General features: G+C 40.2%; 1 protein-coding gene across 1 annotated transcript; it reads right to left on the minus strand.

Moving 5' to 3' along the window:
* Positions 1–7,184: 7,184 nt before the first annotated feature.
* Positions 7,185–18,481, minus strand: SNRPD1 (small nuclear ribonucleoprotein D1 polypeptide). The gene is made up of 4 exons (XM_081097468.1): positions 17,679–18,481; positions 11,270–11,346; positions 9,594–9,785; positions 7,185–7,364 (listed from the first exon to the last, which is right to left on the minus strand). Exons 1-4 carry the CDS (start codon positions 17,690–17,692, stop codon positions 7,288–7,290), a joined length of 360 nt encoding a protein of 119 aa, XP_080953594.1. The 5' UTR covers positions 17,693–18,481; the 3' UTR covers positions 7,185–7,287.
* Positions 18,482–21,554: the final 3,073 nt, after the last annotated feature.

Consider the following 21,554-nt stretch of genomic DNA (forward strand, 5'->3'; position numbering starts at 1 on the left):
AAAACTATTGTGTAAAAATATTTTAATTCCTCAGGGTTTTAATTTAGGCTAGTATGTTTTAGATTACTCATTTTACATGATTTAATGGTACTTTAATCTACCAGAGATTATTGGTAAGAGATTTTGGCTATTTGAATGTTATAAATTGGCACATTCCTAAGGGTATTTATATGATAATGACATAACTAAATAAGATAAAATACAATATATGCTAAATATTTTATGGGTTCTAACTTTAAAAGGCAAATGCAACAATATTAGACTAACTCTATACATGCTCTTTTATTCTGATAATATTAAAGTAAGGCTGACTTATGTTTTATAATGATTATAGTGTACATGCTTATTTTTAAAATAGTATATATGCATATATATATATATATATCATGATACTAAAATAAATTATATTTTAAATTGTTTCTTTGTGAGTTTGTTTTTTAACCCTCAATTGAGGACATGATTATTGATTTTAGAGAGAGGAGAATGGAGAGGAGAGAAAACAGTGAAGTATGAGAGAAACATTGATCAGTTACCTCCCATACTCACCCTGACTGGGGATCGAACCGAAAACCTAGGTATGTGCCCTGACCAGAAATTGAACCCACAACCTTTCAGTGTATGGGACACTGCTCCAACCAACTGAGCCAACCAGCCAGGGATCTTTGTGAGTTTTTATCTACAAAAAGTAATCCCTAAGATCAACCAAAGGACTTGTATGCATGCATATAAGCATAACCAATGGACATAAGACACTGGGGGGTAGGGGAGGCTAGGGGACTATCTAGGGCGGGGGGGAAAAAATGGACACATATGTAATACCCTTTGTATTACTTTATGCAAAAATAATAATAAAAAAATAAAGACTCTGGAATTTGAAAAAAAAAAAGTAATCCCTAGAAAGCAACATAATTATGATAATTGCTTTCTAATATAATTTATGAATTGCATTAGTAAGAAATATTAAAATTGTTTTGCTCAATGTTTCCAGAATATTGGGCTCACACCATGCATACCAATTAAAAATACTTCCAGCTACAAGAAACCTGTCGAGCAGTGACTTAAGTATAATGGTGGCTAATTATCTCACATCACAAGTAGTCTCTAGGTCAGGGCTCGTGTCAGGGTTTACCAGTGTCTTTGAAGACTCAGGCTCTATCCTTAGCAGGATAACTAGTTATCTACTAGATAAAGGATGGCTACTGCATCTTCAGACATCACATTTATGTTCAGAGAAGGAAAAGGGGGAGGGGTGGAGCTAGATACACCTGCTTCAATGAAAGTGAAAACTTTCCCAGACTTGCTTTTAAACCCTTTGGCCAGCCCTAACCAGTGTGGCTCAGCAGATAGAGCATCAGCCTGCAGACTGAAGGGTCCCTTCCTCTCTGTAAAAAATCTCTGCACTTCCTAGACTTGTAAGTCTATTTCTTTCACCAGGTAGGGGAAGTTTTCTGTCATTATTTCTACAAATAGGTTTTCAATATCTTGCTCTCTCTCTTCTTCTGGCACCCCATAATTCCGATGTTGGTACGTTTGAAGTTGTCCCAGAGGCTCCTTACACTATCTTCATATTTTTGGATTCTTTTTTCTTCTTGTTTTTCCAGTTGGGTGTTTTTTGCTTCTTCGTATTTCAAATCATTGACTTGATTCTTGCGCTCCTCTGGTCTGCTGTTGGGAGTCTGTGTAATATTCATTATTTCAGTCCGTGTATGCTTAATTTCTAGTTGGTCCCTTTTCATAACCTCAAGGGTCTCACTAGATTTCTTGAGTGTCTCACTAAGTTTATCAGCGGTTTCTAGAGAATTCTTGAAAAACCTTAAAAGTGCCCTGGCCGGTTTGGCTTGGTGGATAGAGCATTGGCCTGCGGACTGAAGGTCCCAGGTTCTATTCCAGTCAAAGGCATGTACCTTGGTTGCGGGCACATCCCCGGTAGGGGGTGTGCAGGAAACAGCTGATCGATGTTTCTCTCTCATCAATGTTTCTAACTCTCTATCCTTCTCCCCTCCTCTCTGTAAAAATTCAATAAAATATATTTTTAAAAAAAGAAAAACCTTAAAAGTGTGGTTTTGAACTCTATATCCAGTAGTTTGCTTTCCTCCATTTCTGTCATTTGTGACCTGTTTGTCTCCACATTTTTTATGCTTCCCTGTGTTGATAGAGTGGCTTTCTGTGCTAGGTGTCCTATAGGGCCCAGTGGCTCAGCCTCAGCAATTACCTGAGGTAGACACTCTTGGTGCACCCCCTTGTGGGCTTTGTGCTCAGTCTTGTAGTTAAGCCTTGATTGTTGTAGGTATCACTGGGAGGAATTGACCTCCAGGCCAATTGGCTGTGAGAATCAGTTGTGTCTACAGTGAGAGAACTTCTGTGCTGGAGACACCCTTCTGGGGCAAGACTTGCTTCAGTGGGGCTTTGGTGCTCACTGAGTCTGCCCCCTGGGTGTGTCCCTTATGGATCTGAGGAGTTGTAATCTGGGTGGTCCCACTCTGACCACTGGGTACACTGGCTCTTGGATCTCTAAGGAGGTGCTAATTTAGCCTCTGCCTGAGGCTACTCAGCAGGAGCCCAGCTGTGAAGCAATGTAAGCTGCTGTGGGGCATTGGGCTTTCTTCTGGAAGTTCTGGGTTTCTCTGACCCAGCTGCAGTTTGTTAGGTAATTTTCAGATTGCAAAGGGCCAGGCCTTTCATATGCAAAAGCCTTTGCGCACAGTTTGGGTGGGGTGGGGTCTCTGAGGATCAATAGGGCGAAGCAAGCAGCTATGGCTGCGCCTCAGTCCTACCCTAAGAAGCCCGGCTTCTCAGTGTCCTGGTAATCGCTGCAATTACCTCTGAGAGAAAGCCGCCCTCGAGGTCTGACCGATGCATGACAGTCCAGTTTCTCCTGTATGAGTCTGGGTCCCCAGAGACTTGCCCAGAACTGGAGTTCAGAGCAGTCAGGAGCTTGAGACTCCCTCCCAATTGAAAAAGACAACCGTGTCCTCAGTTTCCAGCCCTTTCCACCTGCGCCATATCCTCAGTTGCCAGCCCTTTTGGCATGCACCTCCATACCTCTGCACTTCTGCACCTCCTCTGAGTCTCCGTGTGCTTTTCTTTCCTTCTAGTTGCAGAATTTCCACTCAGCCGGCCTTCCTGTGGTTCTGGATGATGTCCGTTTTGTCTTTTAGTTGTATTTTTGAAGTGTTGTGTGAGGCAGCAATTTCTGGTGTTTACCTATACCGCCATCTTGGTTTCTCTCTTGCCACTTAATTTTTTAAAAATTGATTTTGAGAGGAAGAGAAACATTGATGAGATACATCGGTTGCCTCCTGTATGTGTCCCAACAGGGGGTTGGACCCATGACCTAGGTATGTGCCCTGACTGGGAATCGAACCTATTACCTTCTGGTCCATGGGAAGACACTCCAACCAAGCCACACCAGCCAGGCAGTGCCACCTTTTTCATATTTTTGTGATTTTGTTTAAAATGGCCCATAAGCATAGTGCTTAAGCATGCCCAAGGCTGTCATATGCCTTTTGGAGAAAATACATGTGCAAAAAAGCTTCATTCAGGCTTGAGTTATAGTGCTACTAGAGGCTAGACCTGGCCAGCAATCAGGGCTTATCTTTGGGCAACTAGTGGGGCAATTGGGGAGGGGGGGCGCCCCACCAGTACCCACCTTGGTTGGCCTGGGCCTGTGGGCAGCTCCTGTGTTGTCTGCCCCCTGGTGGTCAGTGTGCGTCATGGTGACTGGTTGTTCCGCCGTTTGGTCAATTTGTATATTAGGCTTTTATTATATAGGATTGGTTGTGAATTCAATGTAAATATATATTAGTGTCTTTAAACAGAAACACACATATAAAACAAGGTTATATATTAATCCAGTTGATGAAAATATTACTGTAGGCAAGTGGTTCTCAACCTTGGCTGCACATTAGAATCACCTGGGAATCATCCTCCAGAAATTCTGTTTGTTACTAATGTTGTGGTCTCACCCCATAACAAAGAAACAGAATTTCCAGAGGATGAAGCTCAGAAATCAGTATTTTAAAAAGATTCCCAGGTGATTCTAATGTGCAGCCAAGGTTGAGAACCACTGCTGTATGCTCATAGGAATCTAACCCTTTATTTCCCCTAGGAACATGGGTTAACTCAGAATTTGCAGCAACTTTATAGCACTTAATTACCATGAATAAAAATCTACTGCATTTGACATCTAGAGCCTTTGCTATTCTTCTTTTGTAAATTGAATCTCACATATATACTACCCTTACCTAAAATGTAAAATACACAAACACTTTTGCTTTACTGACAGGAAAAGCTGGTTTAGATAAATGTAACACTACCACATTTCTACACAAAGATAGTTAGCAAATTTCCTTTTCCAAAAGTATGCACCTTAATTTTTTGATCCACAAGAATTCTCACATTAAATAATGAAGGCTAATATTAGGTATACTTTTTAAGTTAAAATGTATCTAGAAAATGTCTGCTATTGGTTTAAGATGGACTTTCTTCATCATGTTAAGGAATCATCTTTCAGTTTAAGTTTTTCGGAGTGTTATATCTTATGAAATGTCATACTAATGTAATCATGTAAATTTTTACTGACTATATTAATACATTTCAAAATACCAAGCCATCCTTGCATAACCACGATAATTACAATAGACTAGGGGCCCAGTGCACGAATTTGTGTACCTTAAAAGGAACTGTGGGCCGCAAGGCTGCAGTGGGCACAGTGGCAGGTCTCAGCCCATCCTCCACATTCATCCGGCCCCTCCTGTCACGGCCCTGTCCACCAGAAGCCCCACTCCTGCCCACTGATGGCGCAGAGCAATTTGGGCCGGCACCAGCAGGTGTGAGCACCGGTTGCTGCCCCAATCGCCCCTCAGGAGTAGGGGTTAGTGGAGAAGCCCTCAGGGGCGATTGGGGTCAGCAGCCACCACTCACACCCATTGACGGCACCAAGCAATAGGGTCTGGTGCCTGCAGCGGGTATGAGTGGTGGCCCCGAGCACTGGGTGGGACTACAGTGCACGGGAGCAAATAATTTTCAGTAACTATCAAAGGCTCACCCCAATGACTACTGGCACCCCGCCTTGGTCTGGCGCCCCCACTCAACTGCTCTACCATCCCACCGTGGCCAATGCTCACCATGTTCCACGCTCTGCATCCTGCTGCCAACGCCTGCCATGTTCGGCGCGTGCCCCTGGTGGTCAGCACACGTAATAGTGACCGGCTGTTCAGTTGTTCCGCTGTTTGGTCTATTTTCATATTAAGGTTTTATATGTATAGATTAAGATACTGTGAAATTTGATATTCTATTATTCCACTTACAATTTTCTACCTAAATGCAATTCTTTTAAATATATTTTATTGATTTTTTACAGAGAGGAAGGGAGAGAGGGATAGAGAGGTAGAAACATGGATGAGAGAGAAACATTGATCGGCTGCCTCTTGCACACTCCCCACTGGAGATGTGCCCGCAACCAAGGTACATGCCCTTGATGGGAATCAAACCTGGGACCCTTCAGTCCGCAGGCTGACACTCTATCCATTCAGCCAAACCGGTCAGGGCTAAATGCAATTCTTTAAAAAAACAAACAACACCTAAATTTCACTAAATCTTAAGCTTTAAAGGTATCAGAAATATGCAAAATGCAGCAGCACTAAGATCCTTATATACTTTCGGGGGGAAGTAGGGCAAGAGAAGCATTTTAAAACTTGGTCTGTTTTCTACTCCTACTGCAGGGCATCCTTTATAGCTAATAACGGCAGTTCAAACAGCTTTTCCCTCATACATAAAAATGAAATAATGACTTCAAGTGGATTAAACTCAATCTAGTAACCACTGTGGTTTACTCTTACATTTAAACTATGTTACTAGACTGGTTTCACAATGCAAACATCTAGATATTAAAACACAAAAATAAAACAGGTTAATAACTTTGAGGTTACACTGGCATGACTTAAAAATGAGAAGCCAATATACACTGCTTTTAAAATAGACGAGATAATAGGAAGTACTCTTTGTCAGACAGAGTTGCCACAATTTCCAGTTACGCATTAATGTTTATTTTAATTTTGCTTCCCTTTTAGCCTATAAGGTCTGAGGACAAAAATCAACTTATGTTAGTTCACTTGTGCCAGGTCTTTTCTGTTTGCTCCCTTTGAATATCCTCTTCACCTTGCTGCATCATTGGGCTTCCTTGCTTTCTGCTTAGGTTCAAATAATTGGAATGCTAACAGATCAGTTAGACAGATTGAGACACATATACCACACACAAATACTCTTGCTACCTCTCAGCTTACATAACCCTCTTACAGGGCTTAAAACCTTTTTAGATAGTCTGCAGACAATTTCCTCATTAAAAAAAAAAAATAACAAAACACAAAACTCCACAAGCTTAATTAAGTGAAAATACAAACTTAATCCCCCATATTCAAAATTAATTTTCTTCCCTTAGCATATAAACAAATGGTAGTAAGCTTTACAAGGAACTGTATATACTGAGAAGTATTTTTTTCTAAGCTTAACCAATTAAAGGAATTTTTAAAAATCCTTAACTACTGGAAAGAATCCAGTGTTGTCATAAAATAAGTAGTTTTCCTTTTGTTCTTAAAGGACTCCTTGTAAAAGTTCTTGATAAAGGGGCCACTGGCAGGAATTTTCCACAATAACACATTTCAACACTGCTTACAACCGATAACCTAGTAAATGTTAACTGAAGTTTCAAGTCAGGAGAATGGAAAATTATATTCTATTGAGACTATTGAAAAAATAAAACATAAACCAAAAACCATTATCATAACAAAACCAATGACTCCTAAATTAGAAGATGACTATCACCTTTTACTAAGTACCTAAGTTTCCATGGAGTAAAACTCAGGAAAGGAGAATCAATTTTACAGCCCATTCCATAGGACTTCAGCTTCTGAAGTAACAAACAAAACCCATTTCACCTGTAGGTAGGTTTCATAGAATTGAGTCAAAGTAAAACAAACAAAATACATATTCAGTGCATGTGAAGCAAAAAGATGTATGTATATTCTATATGTATTTATAAAAGAAATATGTTAGTTAAAAAAAATTAAAAGCCTGATCTATGAATGGAATTCTGGAACTGCCATGTAATAATGCTCAGCTCTCACTGTATTATGTCATGAATATATATGAACTATTAAAACTAAATGTGATAGTCAGTAGACAACTGGCCTACATTTATGTTTATTAAAAACTGACATAAACAAACAAAACCTGTACAAAAAATATCCCAAATCACGTATCACTTTGAAACAGTAATCATGAGCGACATTATCGCCTAGGACCCCCTCTTCCTCTGCCCCGGCCACGTCCTCTTCCTCTTCCTCGGCCCCGGCCTCTTCCTGCAACTGAGGAAAGAAAAAAATAAGGCAAGGTAAATTCTCTTCTGATCTGATGTTACCTGGTCACCACAAATAGCATCTACAGTAAAGAAAACTTTCTTGGCTTCTCTCAAATGTAACCTCAAGTCACCCCTCCAAATACACACAGAACCAAGCACCGTAGTCTTTATTGTAGTATTTGTTAGTTTGAATATAATTACTGAGAAATTCATCAAGTTTTAAAATATTTTCCTGTTATCATGCCTCAAAATCCCCCCCCAAAATGAAATGCAAATGATCTGAACCTCATACAAGATGGAAGAGATATCTTATCAATGGAACAGAACATGAACACCATATGCCAGACTTTTTGTTACTGAAGAGAATCCAAGCAAAACCTAGTATTTTAATCCATATAGCAATATCCCTTGTCACCTGGTCATCTTAAATCTACTTGAATATCAGCGACAGAAAACTCCTATCCAAATGAACTTACTTCATCTTTGGACAATAAATATTTTTAAAAATCCTGACATGCAGTTGTCAGTTACATTCTATCTATTATTTTCAGCTTACAAAGCAATATAGTAAGTCTAGAATATCTGTTAAAACAAGGCGGATTAACCGTACATCTTTAATTCCTTCTGAAACACTATTCATGATAGAAAAGGAATAAAAATGGCAAATACACATAAGGACAAAAAAAAAAAAAAAAAAAGGCAGAGAACACACAGTGGTTGAAAGAATTTTCCCCACAAATTTTTAAGTTAGAAAGTAGTCTAAGGACAGTAAATGCTTAGTAAGGGAAGAATAACTCCCTAGAGACCTAGAATGTTGGGAACCAAAGGTAAAATGAGGCCACTATCCTGAAAACAAACAAAAAAATAGTTGACAATTTTATGTGGAGCAATAAACTATCTAGTCCTCTTCCCCACCTTGCAAAGCTAATTATAATTTCCCTAACAGGTGGGTAAGAAAGAAAGGGTAAAATGAACCTAAAGATACAGAAAGGCTTTAGATTTGAAAACACAAAGTGGATAGCAGCAAGAGGCACAGAGCAAGGCAAAGGGACAGGGGTATTAAATCAGCATTTTTTAACCTATGAGTTGTAAGTCGAAATTTTCTTAACTAAAAGAGAACAGGGCCCTAGCTGGTTTTGCTCAGTGGATAGAGCGTCAACTCTCGGACTGAAGGGTCCCAGGTTCGATTTTGGTCAAGGGCACATGCCCAGGTTGCGAGCTCAGTTCCCAGTAGGGGGCATGCAGGTGGCAGTTAATTGATGATTCTCTCTCCCCTCTCTTTTCCCCTCTGAAATCAATAAAAATATGTATTTTTTAAAAAAGAGAGAGAATAGGATAGAAAGCTTAAAGGCATTTGTATGTATTAAAGTCCAAGTCATTGTTCCTGAAACTTTTATTTCAGTTATGAGTGGGTCACAATACAAGGTATATTTTAGTGTGGGTGGAAGGAAAGTCTCAAAATCATTATGTAAGTGACAGTCTATACAACACCCACCCTCTTTCTCCTCCCTGCTCTTATAATGATACAGACCAGCTAAGAAGGCCATCCTCCCTTCCCAGAACTTTATGTAACAGATGACCAAAGAATAAAGTACTTAATTAATAAAGACCAAATAAAAAGAGAAACCAGAGAAAATAATGCTAAGTACAGAAAACTTAAAAAAACACACACACACACCAAAAACTATGATTAATGTCCTACTAGTTAATATCCTATCTAATATTATTCATATAAGAAAAACCTATATCCATATAACAAGGACAGAATTCTATGAAAAATTATCAGAGAACACAAGAGGCTTGAAGATTAAGTGTATGCAAGATTGGACAATAAGGCCAAGGAAATTTCTCAGGAAATAGAAGACAAAAAATCCATGTTGAAAGGGTCCACCAAGTATACCCAGAACAGCAAAATGAAGGGAAAAAAGGGAGGACAAGCGAAGATCCTATGCCAAGTCATTAAGAAATTTCAGAATACTGGGAATAAAGAGCCAATGTCCAAATGTTTCAAAGTATGTACAGGGTGGGAGATAAGGCCAAAGATACAGAAGAATGGCATTCGTGTTTTAATAATACCACCAGTAAAAATAATAAATACTATAACAAATGCACTCATGGCAAGTATGGGCAATTAAAAAAAAAAAAACCCTCAGTTGTTTGCAAACATTCTTAATTTTGATCAGTGAATTAGGGTATAAATACATTCACAAAATAATTTATAATCCTTCCAACTTACCAGCTTCTCTTTTCTTAGATTTCACCTTCGGTTCAACATCCACAAGTAGTGTATCCAAAGGTAAGCTGTCTGGCAGAATAAAATATCGAATGTTATTTCCGCGAATACTCAGTGTTTCCAGCTGTACAGGTTCTCGGTTCTTCAGGGTCATTTTCACAGCTTTAAGATGAGTATTCATGCTGACATCTACACCTAGAGGGAAAAAAGAGGACAATTATTAGTACAATAAGAAAGGCAACCAATTAATATATCAAGTACAGTGTATACCTTATTACAAAAGAGTACTGTTCTGCTACAGTGCAAGTATCTATGACATAATTATGTAAACTGGTAAGTGGGGGAGATATTGTCTGTAAAAATCAGAAGTCTTTCCTTTAGAGAGATTTTCCCTCCCATGTTAGATATACTTACAGAAGTGAATGCAGCAAGCCATGGAGAGACCCTAACTGATACACATGCCTATTTCCACTTTCCTTATATTCTCCTCATAGCCCCTAAGGCCATGGTCGGCAAACCGCGGCTCGCGAGCCACATGCGGCTCTTTGGACCCTTGAGTGTGGCTCTTTCACAAAATACCACGTGCGGGCGCGCATGTACAGTGCGATTGAAACTTCGTGGCCCATGCGCAGAAGTCGGAATTTTGTGGAAGAGCCGGTATTTTGTGGAGAGTCATTGATCACCTGCCTTCTACACACCCCATACAGGGGATCGAGCCCACAACTCAGGCAATGTGCCCTGACTGGGACTTGAATTGTGACCACCTGGTTCATAGGTCAGCGCTCAAACACTGAGCCACGCCGGCCAGGCCCATCACTAGATTTTGAATTCCTAAAAAGATGACCTTAGGAGAATGCAGACTAATCACTGTTTATAGAATTTTAACGTAATAGCAATTATACTTCCTCAGATATCAAAATCTTACACTGTACTACTGATTTCTTCATAGCAACTGGCATTACAAAGTTCTAGTATACATACAAGTAATATAAGTTTAATAATGTATATTCCTCTTGGTTTACTCAGATGCTTGATCTATGTGTTAAAAAATTATTTATAAATTTATAACTTAAACATTTAAGAGAGTAGGACCACATGCCAAGATAGCATTTTCTTTCTTTGGCTCATCAATTTTTTTGAAATTCTGCAACTTTGGAAGAGAGCCTACTATGAATGAAAAAAATCACAGTGGCCTTCAATATAAACCTAAACATATAACATCATTACAGCAAAGAGTTAAACAAATAACAAAAAAGTAATGTAAAATGATAGTTCCTTACTGTCCCCTCTCAATCTCCCACATATATTTTTACCCAAGATAATAAGACACAGAAATCCATCTTCTATCTTCAAAGTCTTTACAATCTAACAGGGAGCACAAAATTCTAATAAAAGTAATAAAATATATTTTGGAAGATGCAACATTGCAGGCAAAAGGACACACACACAGATAAAAGCATGAAAGGCATAAAAATAGGATAACAGGGGTCACATATAGGACATCTTGGGGAACCCAGCTCGGTCTTAGCAAAAGTACTTCAGGTAAAGCTGAATTAAGAAGGCCAGTGAAATAATTCAGACAAAAAGAATGAGATACCCACTACAAGAACGTTCATTAAGCAACCAAAAAGAAATTCTGGCCTGTAAAAGGGCTTTATAAAGCAGTCTAACCTCCATACCTGTGATTGTTCCATGGACCTGTGTTCCATTCTTTAATTCGATGGTTACAGTTTCGTGACTCAATTTCATCAAAAATCTATAAAGACAGCAGGAATAAAATGATAAATTTTCACCTTTAAAATGTTTATTAAGTTCAAAAGGGTAAAATTTCCAATTGTTGAAAATCTGCTTAGATGCTATCTGCATCAATTCCTATTAATAATCTCCATCACAATTTCAGCTTTCCCTGAATTAAAATCTTAGCATTTATGAAGGAGCATAACAACAACACACAGTCATTTGGACACTTCTGATTGTCTAAACCATTGTAAAGCACCATCTGTGCATACAGATCCTAAAGTCATTATAAACCACAAAATTGAAATCAAGAAATTATATGGATGAAAGTGGTCAAAAGGTACACATTTCCAGTTAGAAAATACATAAATATTTGGGGTATAATGTACAACATGCGGACTACAGTTAACACTGCTGTATTACATATTTGAAAGTTGCTTAGACTTTTGCATCTAACACACATTTGGAATGTCAGGGTAATTTCCCTTTTTCTGGACCTCTCAGGGCACAACCTATACACGAGAGCAGAGACTACAAATTGTCTCATTGTTATTGATGTTAATTCTTTAAAAAAAACAAAAAACATTTTATTGATTTTTTACAGAGAGGAAGGGAGAAGGATAGAGAGTTAAAAACATCGATGAGAGAGAAACATCGATCAGCTGCCTCCTGCACACCCCTACACTGGGGATATGCCCGCAACCAAGGTACATGCCCTTGACCTGAATCGAACCTGGGACCCTTCAGTCTGCAGGACGACGCTCTATCCACTGAGCCAAACCAGTTAGGGCTGATGTTAATTTTTGAATATTAATTATCATGTGCCCACTTACGTAAAAGATGTTTCATTTTACTTTTTATCCAATCCCAGAGGTTTCACTGCTGTTTTCTCCTGCATCCCTATCACCAATGAATTCATGTAACCCACTTATATCTCCTTTTGATTATCTTACCTAATAATAGACAAACATGTAAATTGACCTTCCATCCATTATGCTCACCAGCCAATCAGGAGAGTATGCAAATTAACCCCACAAAGATGGTGGCTAATTTGCATATGTAGGTGAAAAGCGGCGAAGACCGAAGGCTCAGGAAGGCTCTGGGCCAGAGCAAAGGCCTTGGTCCCGGGTGCCAGAGGAAAACCGGTGCCGGCAGCCAGGGGAAGGGAAGGCCTATTGCATGAATCTCTTCTATATATAAAAGGCTAATATGCTAAGTGTCTCTCCACCAGTCCGACGGTCGCTATGATGTGCACTGACCACCAGGGGGCAGACAAATCAGGAACCGCTGTGACACGCACTGGCCATTTACAGAGAAATGGCAGCACAAACCTGGTGCCAACAAAGCAACACTCAGCTTCCCCCAAGTGGGACACAGGCCCTACCACCACCCCACCAAATTGCAGCTGATGCTGCCATGGCGCAAAAGGGGCCCACAGCCCAGCCTGGAAACAGTGGCTGTGGGCGCTGGGTAATGATGTCATGTGGCAACGCCCAGCTTTCTCTCCCTAGTGACTAGCCTCCTTGCAGCTTCTTCAGCCCAGGAACACAACTTGCTTTATAGCCAGGTGGAAACATTTACACTTTAACCAAATGTTTGTGAAGCGTTTTCCTGTGCCTCTTCTCATTTGATCCTCACAGAAATCTTAGAGTAGGTAGAAAGACTTGGTGGAATCCTATTCTCTCTTCATTAGCCAGAAAAAGGAGATTTAGAAATTTAGAAACTTGACCCAACCGAAAAGAAGAAATGACTTCAGGTTTTCTGACTAGGTAGAATATAGTCAGACACTGCTGCAGTTAAATATTTTACCCTTTGTTCTCCCTGTGTGATCTACAATAATCTGCTTCATGTTGATATTTACTGCTGTGTTGCTGACAATTACCTGAAAGAAGTTGGGGTGCTTCACTGGGCTGGAAAAAGTTTAGCTAAGTCAGAAAGCAGGTCTAATTAAGCAAGTTTATTCCATATATATATCTCTCTCTCTATATATAGATATAGATATATATATGTCTAAGTTGACTCGCACAGGTGCCATACATATAAAGCTCTCACTGGTGCCAATCGCACATGTGTGTTTCGATCTATCATTGTTGATTGTGAACTTGGTTGACACTTTTATTACAGAGAAAGGGTGTATAGCAACATTAAAATATTTCTTCTAGTTACTTTCCATTCAATGTGCACGAATTCGTGCACCGGACCACTAGCAATGTATAAAATAAGGTGCAAAACTGCCATTCTCTGAAGCATTATATCAATGCATATTTCGCTTCCCTTGATAGTTTGGTTCAAATAAAATCACAAATATTACCTTTTTTTAAAAAAAAGTTGCTTAGAACAGTGGTCACCAACCTTTCAGACCTCACAGACTACCCCAGTTAGTGACCGCTGGCTTAGAGAGTAGATCTTAAAAGTTCCCATCATGCCCAAGCTCAGGGGTGGGCAAACTTTTTGACTTGAGGGCCACAATGGGTTCTTAAACTGGACCAGAGGGCCGAAACAAAAGCATGGATGGAGTGTTTGTGTCAACTAATATAAATTCAAAGTAAACGTCATTACATAAAAGGGTACGGTCTTTTTTTTCAATAGTTTTATTCATTTCAAACGGGCCGGATCCGGCCCACGGGCCGTAGTTTGCCCACGGCTGCCCTAGCTGGTTTGGCTCAGTGGATAGAGCGTTGACCTATGGACTGAAAGGTCCCGGGTTCAATTCTGGTCAAGGGCACATGCCCAGGTTTTGGGCTCGATCCCTGTGGGGGGCGTGCAGGAGGCAGCCAATCAATGATTCTCTCATCATTGATGTTTCTCTCTCTCTCCCTCCCTCTCCCTCCCTCTCTGGTAAAAAAAAAAAAAAAAGTTCCCATCACAAGGAAGAAACCTTTGTTTTGTATTTATACCAGATGATGAATGTTAACTAAACTTACTGTGGCAATCATTTTGAAATATATGTAAATCAAGTCATTATGCTGTACACCTTTAACTTACACAGTGCTGTATGTCAAGTATATCTTAATAATGAATGAAAAATAAATTATAATTGGTAGTAAAAAATTACATGATTATTGTATATATATGATCAAGTAAAAGTCTCCCTTTCTACCCTGCTCCATGTTTTTGAGGATATTCTTATAGACCATTTTACATGCATTTATAAAGCATATTCATAAAATTTGCTTTCACATAATTGGGCCATACTTTAATGACTTCTCTAACCCACAGTTCTCATTTAGCCGTTTATATTAGAGACATTTTAATATACATGTGTATACATATATATAACATATATATTATATATATTGCTATCACAGATCCATTAATACAAATCCTCACAAACACTGTCACCAATCTTATTTTATTTTCTTTTGTCTAAAATTTTATATGTGTCTCCTTTTTCCCCAATTGACCCCCTCCCCTAGCCATTCCCACCCCGGGCAAGCCCCCACCACCCCAGTGTCTGTGTCCATTGGTTATGCTAATATGCATGCATACAAGTCCTTTGGTTGTCACCAATCTTTTAAATTTGTGTGTGTGTGTGTGTGTGTGTGTGTGTGTGTGAATCTGATAGGGAAAAAAAAAACAATCTGCTTTCTTCTATTACTTGTGAGGTTGAATATCTTTTCATAAATATGGGAAATTTATATTCCTTTTGTGAATTATCTATTCACATTATTCACACACTTTCAATTAGGTTAAATTTTTCTTTTATTTTCTACCAGTTTGCCACAGTCATTCAAGTTTGTTTGTGGTTTCCTTTAGTCATACAATATTTCCCCCCCATTTTATATTGCTAAATTTGTGACTCCTTCCTAGGTATATAAATTGTTTAGGAAAATGTTTTCCATCCCAAAATTGTCTCTTATTTTCATCCAATTTTGTATTTAGTACCCTTCATCTATTTTTTTGTTCTCCCCCAACTTTTATTATGAAATATAGCAGAAGAAAAGTTGAAGGGTTGACAAATTATTGAAATGTTGCCATTTGTGTGTCTCCCTCCTATACACAAAACTTACACTTTCACCAAATCCTCTGAAAATAAATCACAGGCACTTCAACATGCATTTTCTAATGAGAACATTCTCCCACACAATCACATCTAGAAAAATGAACAATAATCCCACAATATGAATTTAATATAAAGTTCACATTCAAAATTTCTTATACATATAGGATTACCTTTTTTCTCCCCTACTAAACTGCTGTTGAGGGGTACAACTTATGATATTTAATCTAACCCTGATTGTAATAGGCACTGAGTAACAGTTGGCTGAATGTTTCAATAATTAAAAGGAAGCCAGCCTTAAAGTACCACTTCTTTTTAGTGGTACAGCCATCAAAAAAGGGGAAATCACTTGGTCTGGGATAATTTTGTTTCTATATTCTAAGACACAGAACAGGATTGAATACAGTCATTAAAATTTACAAGAAAATTGTCACAACACGGAAATCTTTAAATGAGACAAACTAATTTCAAAAAGTATTACATAAAACTTAGACTATTAGGTATTGAGAAAATACAAAAATATACTTTTTTCTAATTAAAAGTAGCTTTTTTTACGAAAAACTATTTTAAATATTATTACGTGCAATAAACATTACTTCAAGAAAAAATTTTTAAATATAATATTACCCAAACTATACTAACATAGTATACTACAAAAGTTGTAGGAAATATTAAAAATCTGCAAACAAAAATGTACTTTAAATCCCGAGACCTTTCTTTTTTGTTATTGTTGATCCCCACCCAAGGATATTTTCCCATTGATTTTCTAGAGAGTGGAAGGGAGGGGGAGAGACTCGGAGAGAAACACTGACGGGAGACAGACACACACTGACCGTCTCCCCGACCAGGGGGAGCTATGTGCCCTTGACCTGAATCCAACAGGGACCCTTCGGTACGGGGGCGGATGCTCTACCCACTGCGCCAAACCCACGAGGGCTCTGAGGCCTTTTCACCCAAAGTTATACTTCAAATAATGGACTAAAAGTTAACTTTAAAGGCTTTCTCTACGAACTCCACCCTGAAGAGTGTGGAAGGTCATTTCAAACACACTAAAAATTATCTACTAGTCTGCCTTCCCCACAAAACAGAAAAGTCCAACAAAGGAGGGACTCTACCTTAAAAAAAAGAAAAAAAAAAGAAAAAGAAATCCAAGCCCTGGCCGGGGAGTTCAGTTGGTTAGAGCGCTGTCCCCATGTGCCAAAGATTCGGGTTCCAGCCCGTCAGGGCACATACAAAAATCAACCATGGGTTTATAAATAAGTGGAACAACTATTTCTCTCTCATCTATAAATAAACAAACAAACAAAACCATTACCAGTGCACAATTTAACAGGTGCCCCATACTGACAATTCTTAACTCAATAAACAGGCAATACACTAGCTAAATACTTATAACTCCCGGCTTGGTTATTAGAGAAACCTGGAGCCTCTCAGCCTCAAGAAAAAAAACACCAACAGGAAATCCATTTGCAGACAGTGTAAAATTAGTAGGTTAAACCAAACAAGTTTAAGAAATAAAACGGAAAAAATAGCGACTCTCCGTGTAGTCAATCACAAATACCGAAAGTGATTCTGTCCCAAGTTGGGAAATTTTTCCTAAATCAAAGGCCTACTGTATTTGTTTTTACTGATTTTAGAGAAAGCAGCATCCATCGGTTCCGTCCGCAGCGGGGATCGAACCCGCCACCTTTTGGTGAACAAGACGACGCTCCAACCTCATTGGCCAGGGCTCAAAGGCCTACTCTACTTTAAAGGGGAATGTAAGTTGAATAATCTTAAATCTAGAGAGCATCAAAAAGTAAACTAAACTAAAAAAAAAAAAAAAAAAAAGCCAGAAGTCCATCCTGATTTAAAACATTTCGAAAATTGGCTTATTTCCCAGGCAAACCCCCGCAGGCTGTAAGCACTCCTTTTAATTTAAACCATGTATGCGGGACGTGCAGTTTTTGTCGCTTCCACGTTCTCAGGGAGTGTGCCGATTCCTGAGGCCGAGGCGGGCGCCAGAAGCCATCTACGCTAGAAACTCGGTACGTAACCGAAAGCGAGGCCTTGTAAGCCTGAGCTGCCCCATTACGGCCTCGGACACTGGGTGGGAAGAAAGGGCTCGGTCTTCACGTCCACCTCTGGAAGACACGAGGGATCCCCGCGCCACGCAGCCTGAAAGGCCAGGCCTCAGCGCCGGCGGCGGCGCGGCCAAGATCGGGCGGGAGCGGCGGACGCCGGAGGCCGTTACAGGCCGCGCACGCGGCTTTCGCGCCTCTTGCGCCTCCGGCAAGTGGGGCGGCCCAGGCTCCCGCTTCCGGCCCAAACCGTTCTTTCACGGCCCTCACCCTCTTTGGTCACCTCCTCACCTCACGAGCTTCATCCTGACGAAGATTTCAAGATTTCTGTCCGAGAGGGCACAAAAAACAGACAACTTCGACCACCGGAACGGAGTATGAATGGCCGGAAACGCCTCCTCCCGGGCCGCCGACGTAAAGAGCGCGCGGAGCGCTGCGAACGCACAGCGGAAACGCCGAGGCCGCGCTGGGTCGCACTCCCTTCCGGCCGCGAGGAGCGCCACAGCGGGCCCTGGTGGCTGGAGGTGTGACTTGCAACTGCTGAGGGCACTTGGCGACCACTGGAGGCGTTTATTTGGGAGATTTGAGGAAATTAAATGCAATTAGCGGGCACTTCCGCACGGCAGTCCACCTCGTGTTATGCCGCACCAAATATACCCGAGAGCGAAAGGACGTTCTGAGAGAAGCCCAAAGGATTACGCCAATTCTGCTACAAAGCCAGGAACGTCAGCATTATTGAACGTACCTGAAGAAAAATCACACAATTTAGTTATTTTCACTTTAAATTCTGGTCACAAACTTCTAAACTTCCCTACCCAGATATTGTGTTATGCTTCTCTAATGAGTTTTTTAAAAATTTATGCCTTCTTTCTTCTCTTCTTCTCCAACCTTTTACAGTCCAAGTCCCTCTCCCAAATCAGTCCGCCCATGTTTCCTGCCTCTTGGAGGAAACTGCATCCATCCTTCTGCTTTCCTTCCTGTTACAAGGGTGGGCGTATTCTTGCTCCTTTCAAAGGCAAATTCCTCTTTGTTGTAGTATGAATCCCATCTCTCCTTTCCTAAACATTTCACTCATTCAGGTAAACATCTCACTCACTCAGTTATCCCCTTTGGACTTGAATCATCAATTTCTCCCTGTCCGCTGGATTTTTTTCCATCAGCATACACATTTATCTTACAAACAAAACAAAGTTCTCTGATGTAGTACCAGCGACTGCCAGATTTCTTTCACAGAAAAGCCTCTTGAATGACCTGTCTCTACTTGTTTTTATCACCTCCGATTCACTCTGCAAACTACCCTGAAATGGCTTTTCTAAAGGTTATCAAAAACCTCCAAGACACACTTTTTCCTCATCTTACTCAACACATCAGGAGCGTTCAACAAGGTCCTCCCTTTTGGGAACACCCTCCTGGTTTGGCTTCCAGGATGCAGAGCACACCTGGCTTCATTCCGATCCCACGGGCTACTCTTCTTCGGTCCCAGCTGCCACCTCCTCTACTGAGCCATGACATGGCCGTGCGCTTCAGAGATTACCCTGGAGGTAGTCTCCTTATGGATGCTTTCTCCTTAGGCCTAGATCAGTGGTTCTCAACCTTCTGGCCCTTTAGATACAGTTCCTCATGCTGTGACCCAACCATAAAATTATTTTCGTGGCTACTTCATAACTGTCATGTTGCTACTGTTATGAATCGTCATGTAAATATCTGATATGCAGGATGGTCTTAGGCGACCCCTGTGAAAGGGTCGTTCGACCGCCAAAGGGGTCGCGACCCACAGGTTGAGAACCGCTGGCCTAGATGATCTCCTCCAAAACCATGGTTTTAATTTGTATCTTCAAGCCTGAACTTCATCATTTGTCCTCGGAACTCAGGAATGTTGTAAAGCAATGCTCATCAAACTTTAATGGGCAGCTCTGGCTAGGTGGCTCATTCGGTTGGAGCCAAAAGGTTGCAGGTTCTCTTCCCGGTCAGGGCACATACCTAGGTTTTGGGTTTAATCCCCAGTTGGGGCATGTTCGGGAGGCAACTGATGGATGTTTCTCTCCCTCCCTCTTCTCCCTTCCTTTCTCTAAAATCAACAAAAACAATCCTCAGGCGAAGATTCAAACAAACAAACAAAAAACCTCAATGGGCATAAAGACTCGATGAAACCTGAGAATGAAAATTCTGATTCAGTTAGCGTGGAGTCTCAAATTCTGCATTTCTAATGTTAAAGAAAAAAACCACAGGCTCCAAATGTAGTAATTTGTGTTAACAGCCTATAATACCAAACCTAGATTTATATCTGATATAATTGCAGTTTCAATCTCTCCCAGAAACATAATCTGAATGAGCCAGTGTGGAATTTCTTGTCAAGCACTTAGCAGTCTGTCATCCAGGCTCTCTCCATTCTCCCTGGATAGAAGAGACAATCTACATATTAACAACCCTTTCACTTCTCTTCCCCCAAAGATGTCCTGGCTTCTTTTCTTTCATTAATAGCTTCCTTGCCCCAACCTGCTTCCATTTTGTAGCCCTCCTACTTGCTAAATGGGATGCTGCCTGATTCATGAGTTCCTTAACAAAGCCAATTAGATATTCAAATTCACTTGAATTTTGTTTTTTAACACTAACAAGCCTTCAGTTGAGGATGACAATTGATTAGGAAGGCTATAATGAACATTTGTGTGCTGTCTTCTCAACACCTATCCCTTCTCTTCACAACAGTTTCCAGTAATCATCTGGTGATTCATGTGATCCTAAGGAAGCTGACTCTACCCTTATGTCAATAATCACATTCTATTCCTTTGTCCACAGTGAGCTTGGGATGTAAACTGATCAATCAAACCTTTGAAGGGAAATAATCTTTCCTTCTGGATATGAATGGAGAGGTAGTTATTGGAAATTCCCTAAGAGAAGAACCAATCTTAAGCAAGTTTTAGGCCCTGGCCGATGTGGCTGAGTTGGTTGGGTGTCATCCCATACACTGAGAGGTTGTTGGTTCAATTACATGTCAGGACACAAGCCTAGCTTTCAGGCTTGATCCCCAGTGGGGACGTGCAGGAGGCAGAGAATCAATTTTAATTTTTCCCTCTTTCTCTAAAATCAATAATAAAAAAACAACAACATATTTTGAAAATAAAAGTTTTAAGAAAACAAAACTGATATTAATGAGCCCCTGGATTAAAAATAGTGACTAAATGTGGGTGTTCAAATTAAAATTACATGAAATTAAAAAATCAGTCTGGCTGATGTGGGTCAATGGTTGAGCATTGACTTATAAATCAGGAGGTCACGGTTCAACTCCAGGTCAAGGCACATACCCTGATTGTAGGCTCCATCCTCAGCAGGGGGCATGCAGGAGGCAGTCGATCAATGATTCTCTCCCAACATTGATGTTTCTGTCTCTCTCTCCATCTACCTTTCTCTCTGAAAAGAAAAAAAAGAATTAAAAATTCAGTTCCTCAGCTACAATGATGATATTTTATGTGCTCAATAGCCATATGTGGCTATGGTTACCCTTCTGGACCGTGCAGATATAGTACATTTCCACCCTCAAAGAAAGTTTGATTAGACAGTGCTGCTCTGTTAATCCCCATATGTATTTCCTTGCTTGCATTTAATTATTTGTTTACTTATGTATTGTCTGACACAAGAATATAAACTGCCTAAGGCAAGGATTGTACCTGTTTTATTTACTTCTGCATTTCCATCATTTAGAAGAGTGTCTTGCGCACAATGTGCCCTCAATATTTGTGAAATAACTGAATGTCTCTCCCATTAGAATACATGCTGCATGGCCTAAGTGCCCATCTGTAGATGAGTGGATCAAAAAGCTGTGTTACGCCCTAACCCAGGGGTGGGCAAACTTTTTTTTTTTTTTTTTAAAGGATGGATTATTTATTTATTTATTTTAAATATATATTTTGTTGATTTTTTATAGAGAGGAAGGGAGAGAGATAGAGAGTTAGAAACATCGATGAGAGAGAATCATCGATCAGCTGCCTCCTGCACATCTCCTATTGGGGATATGCCCGCAACCCAGGTACATGCCCTTGACCGGAATCGAACCTGGGACCTCTCAGTCCGCAGGCCGACGCTCTATCCACTGAGCCAAACCGGTTTCGGCTGGGCAAACTTTTTGACTTGAGGGCCACAATGGGTTCTTAAACTGGACCGGAGGGCCGG

Source organism: Myotis nattereri (assembly GCF_964212035.1).
Source record: "Myotis nattereri genome assembly, chromosome: 8".
NCBI classification, from domain to species: domain Eukaryota; kingdom Metazoa; phylum Chordata; class Mammalia; order Chiroptera; family Vespertilionidae; genus Myotis; species Myotis nattereri.

Bases quoted from the DNA above. Each gene is read 5' to 3' on its own strand.
- SNRPD1 (XM_081097468.1), bottom strand. The intron at 9,786-11,269 runs GTATGGAGGTTA...TTTTCCCTCTAG, and splicing joins GGTCCATGGAACAATCACAG to GTGTAGATGTCAGCATGAAT. The intron at 7,365-9,593 runs GTAAGTTGGAAG...TTCTTTCCTCAG, and splicing joins ATCTAAGAAAAGAGAAGCTG to TTGCAGGAAGAGGCCGGGGC.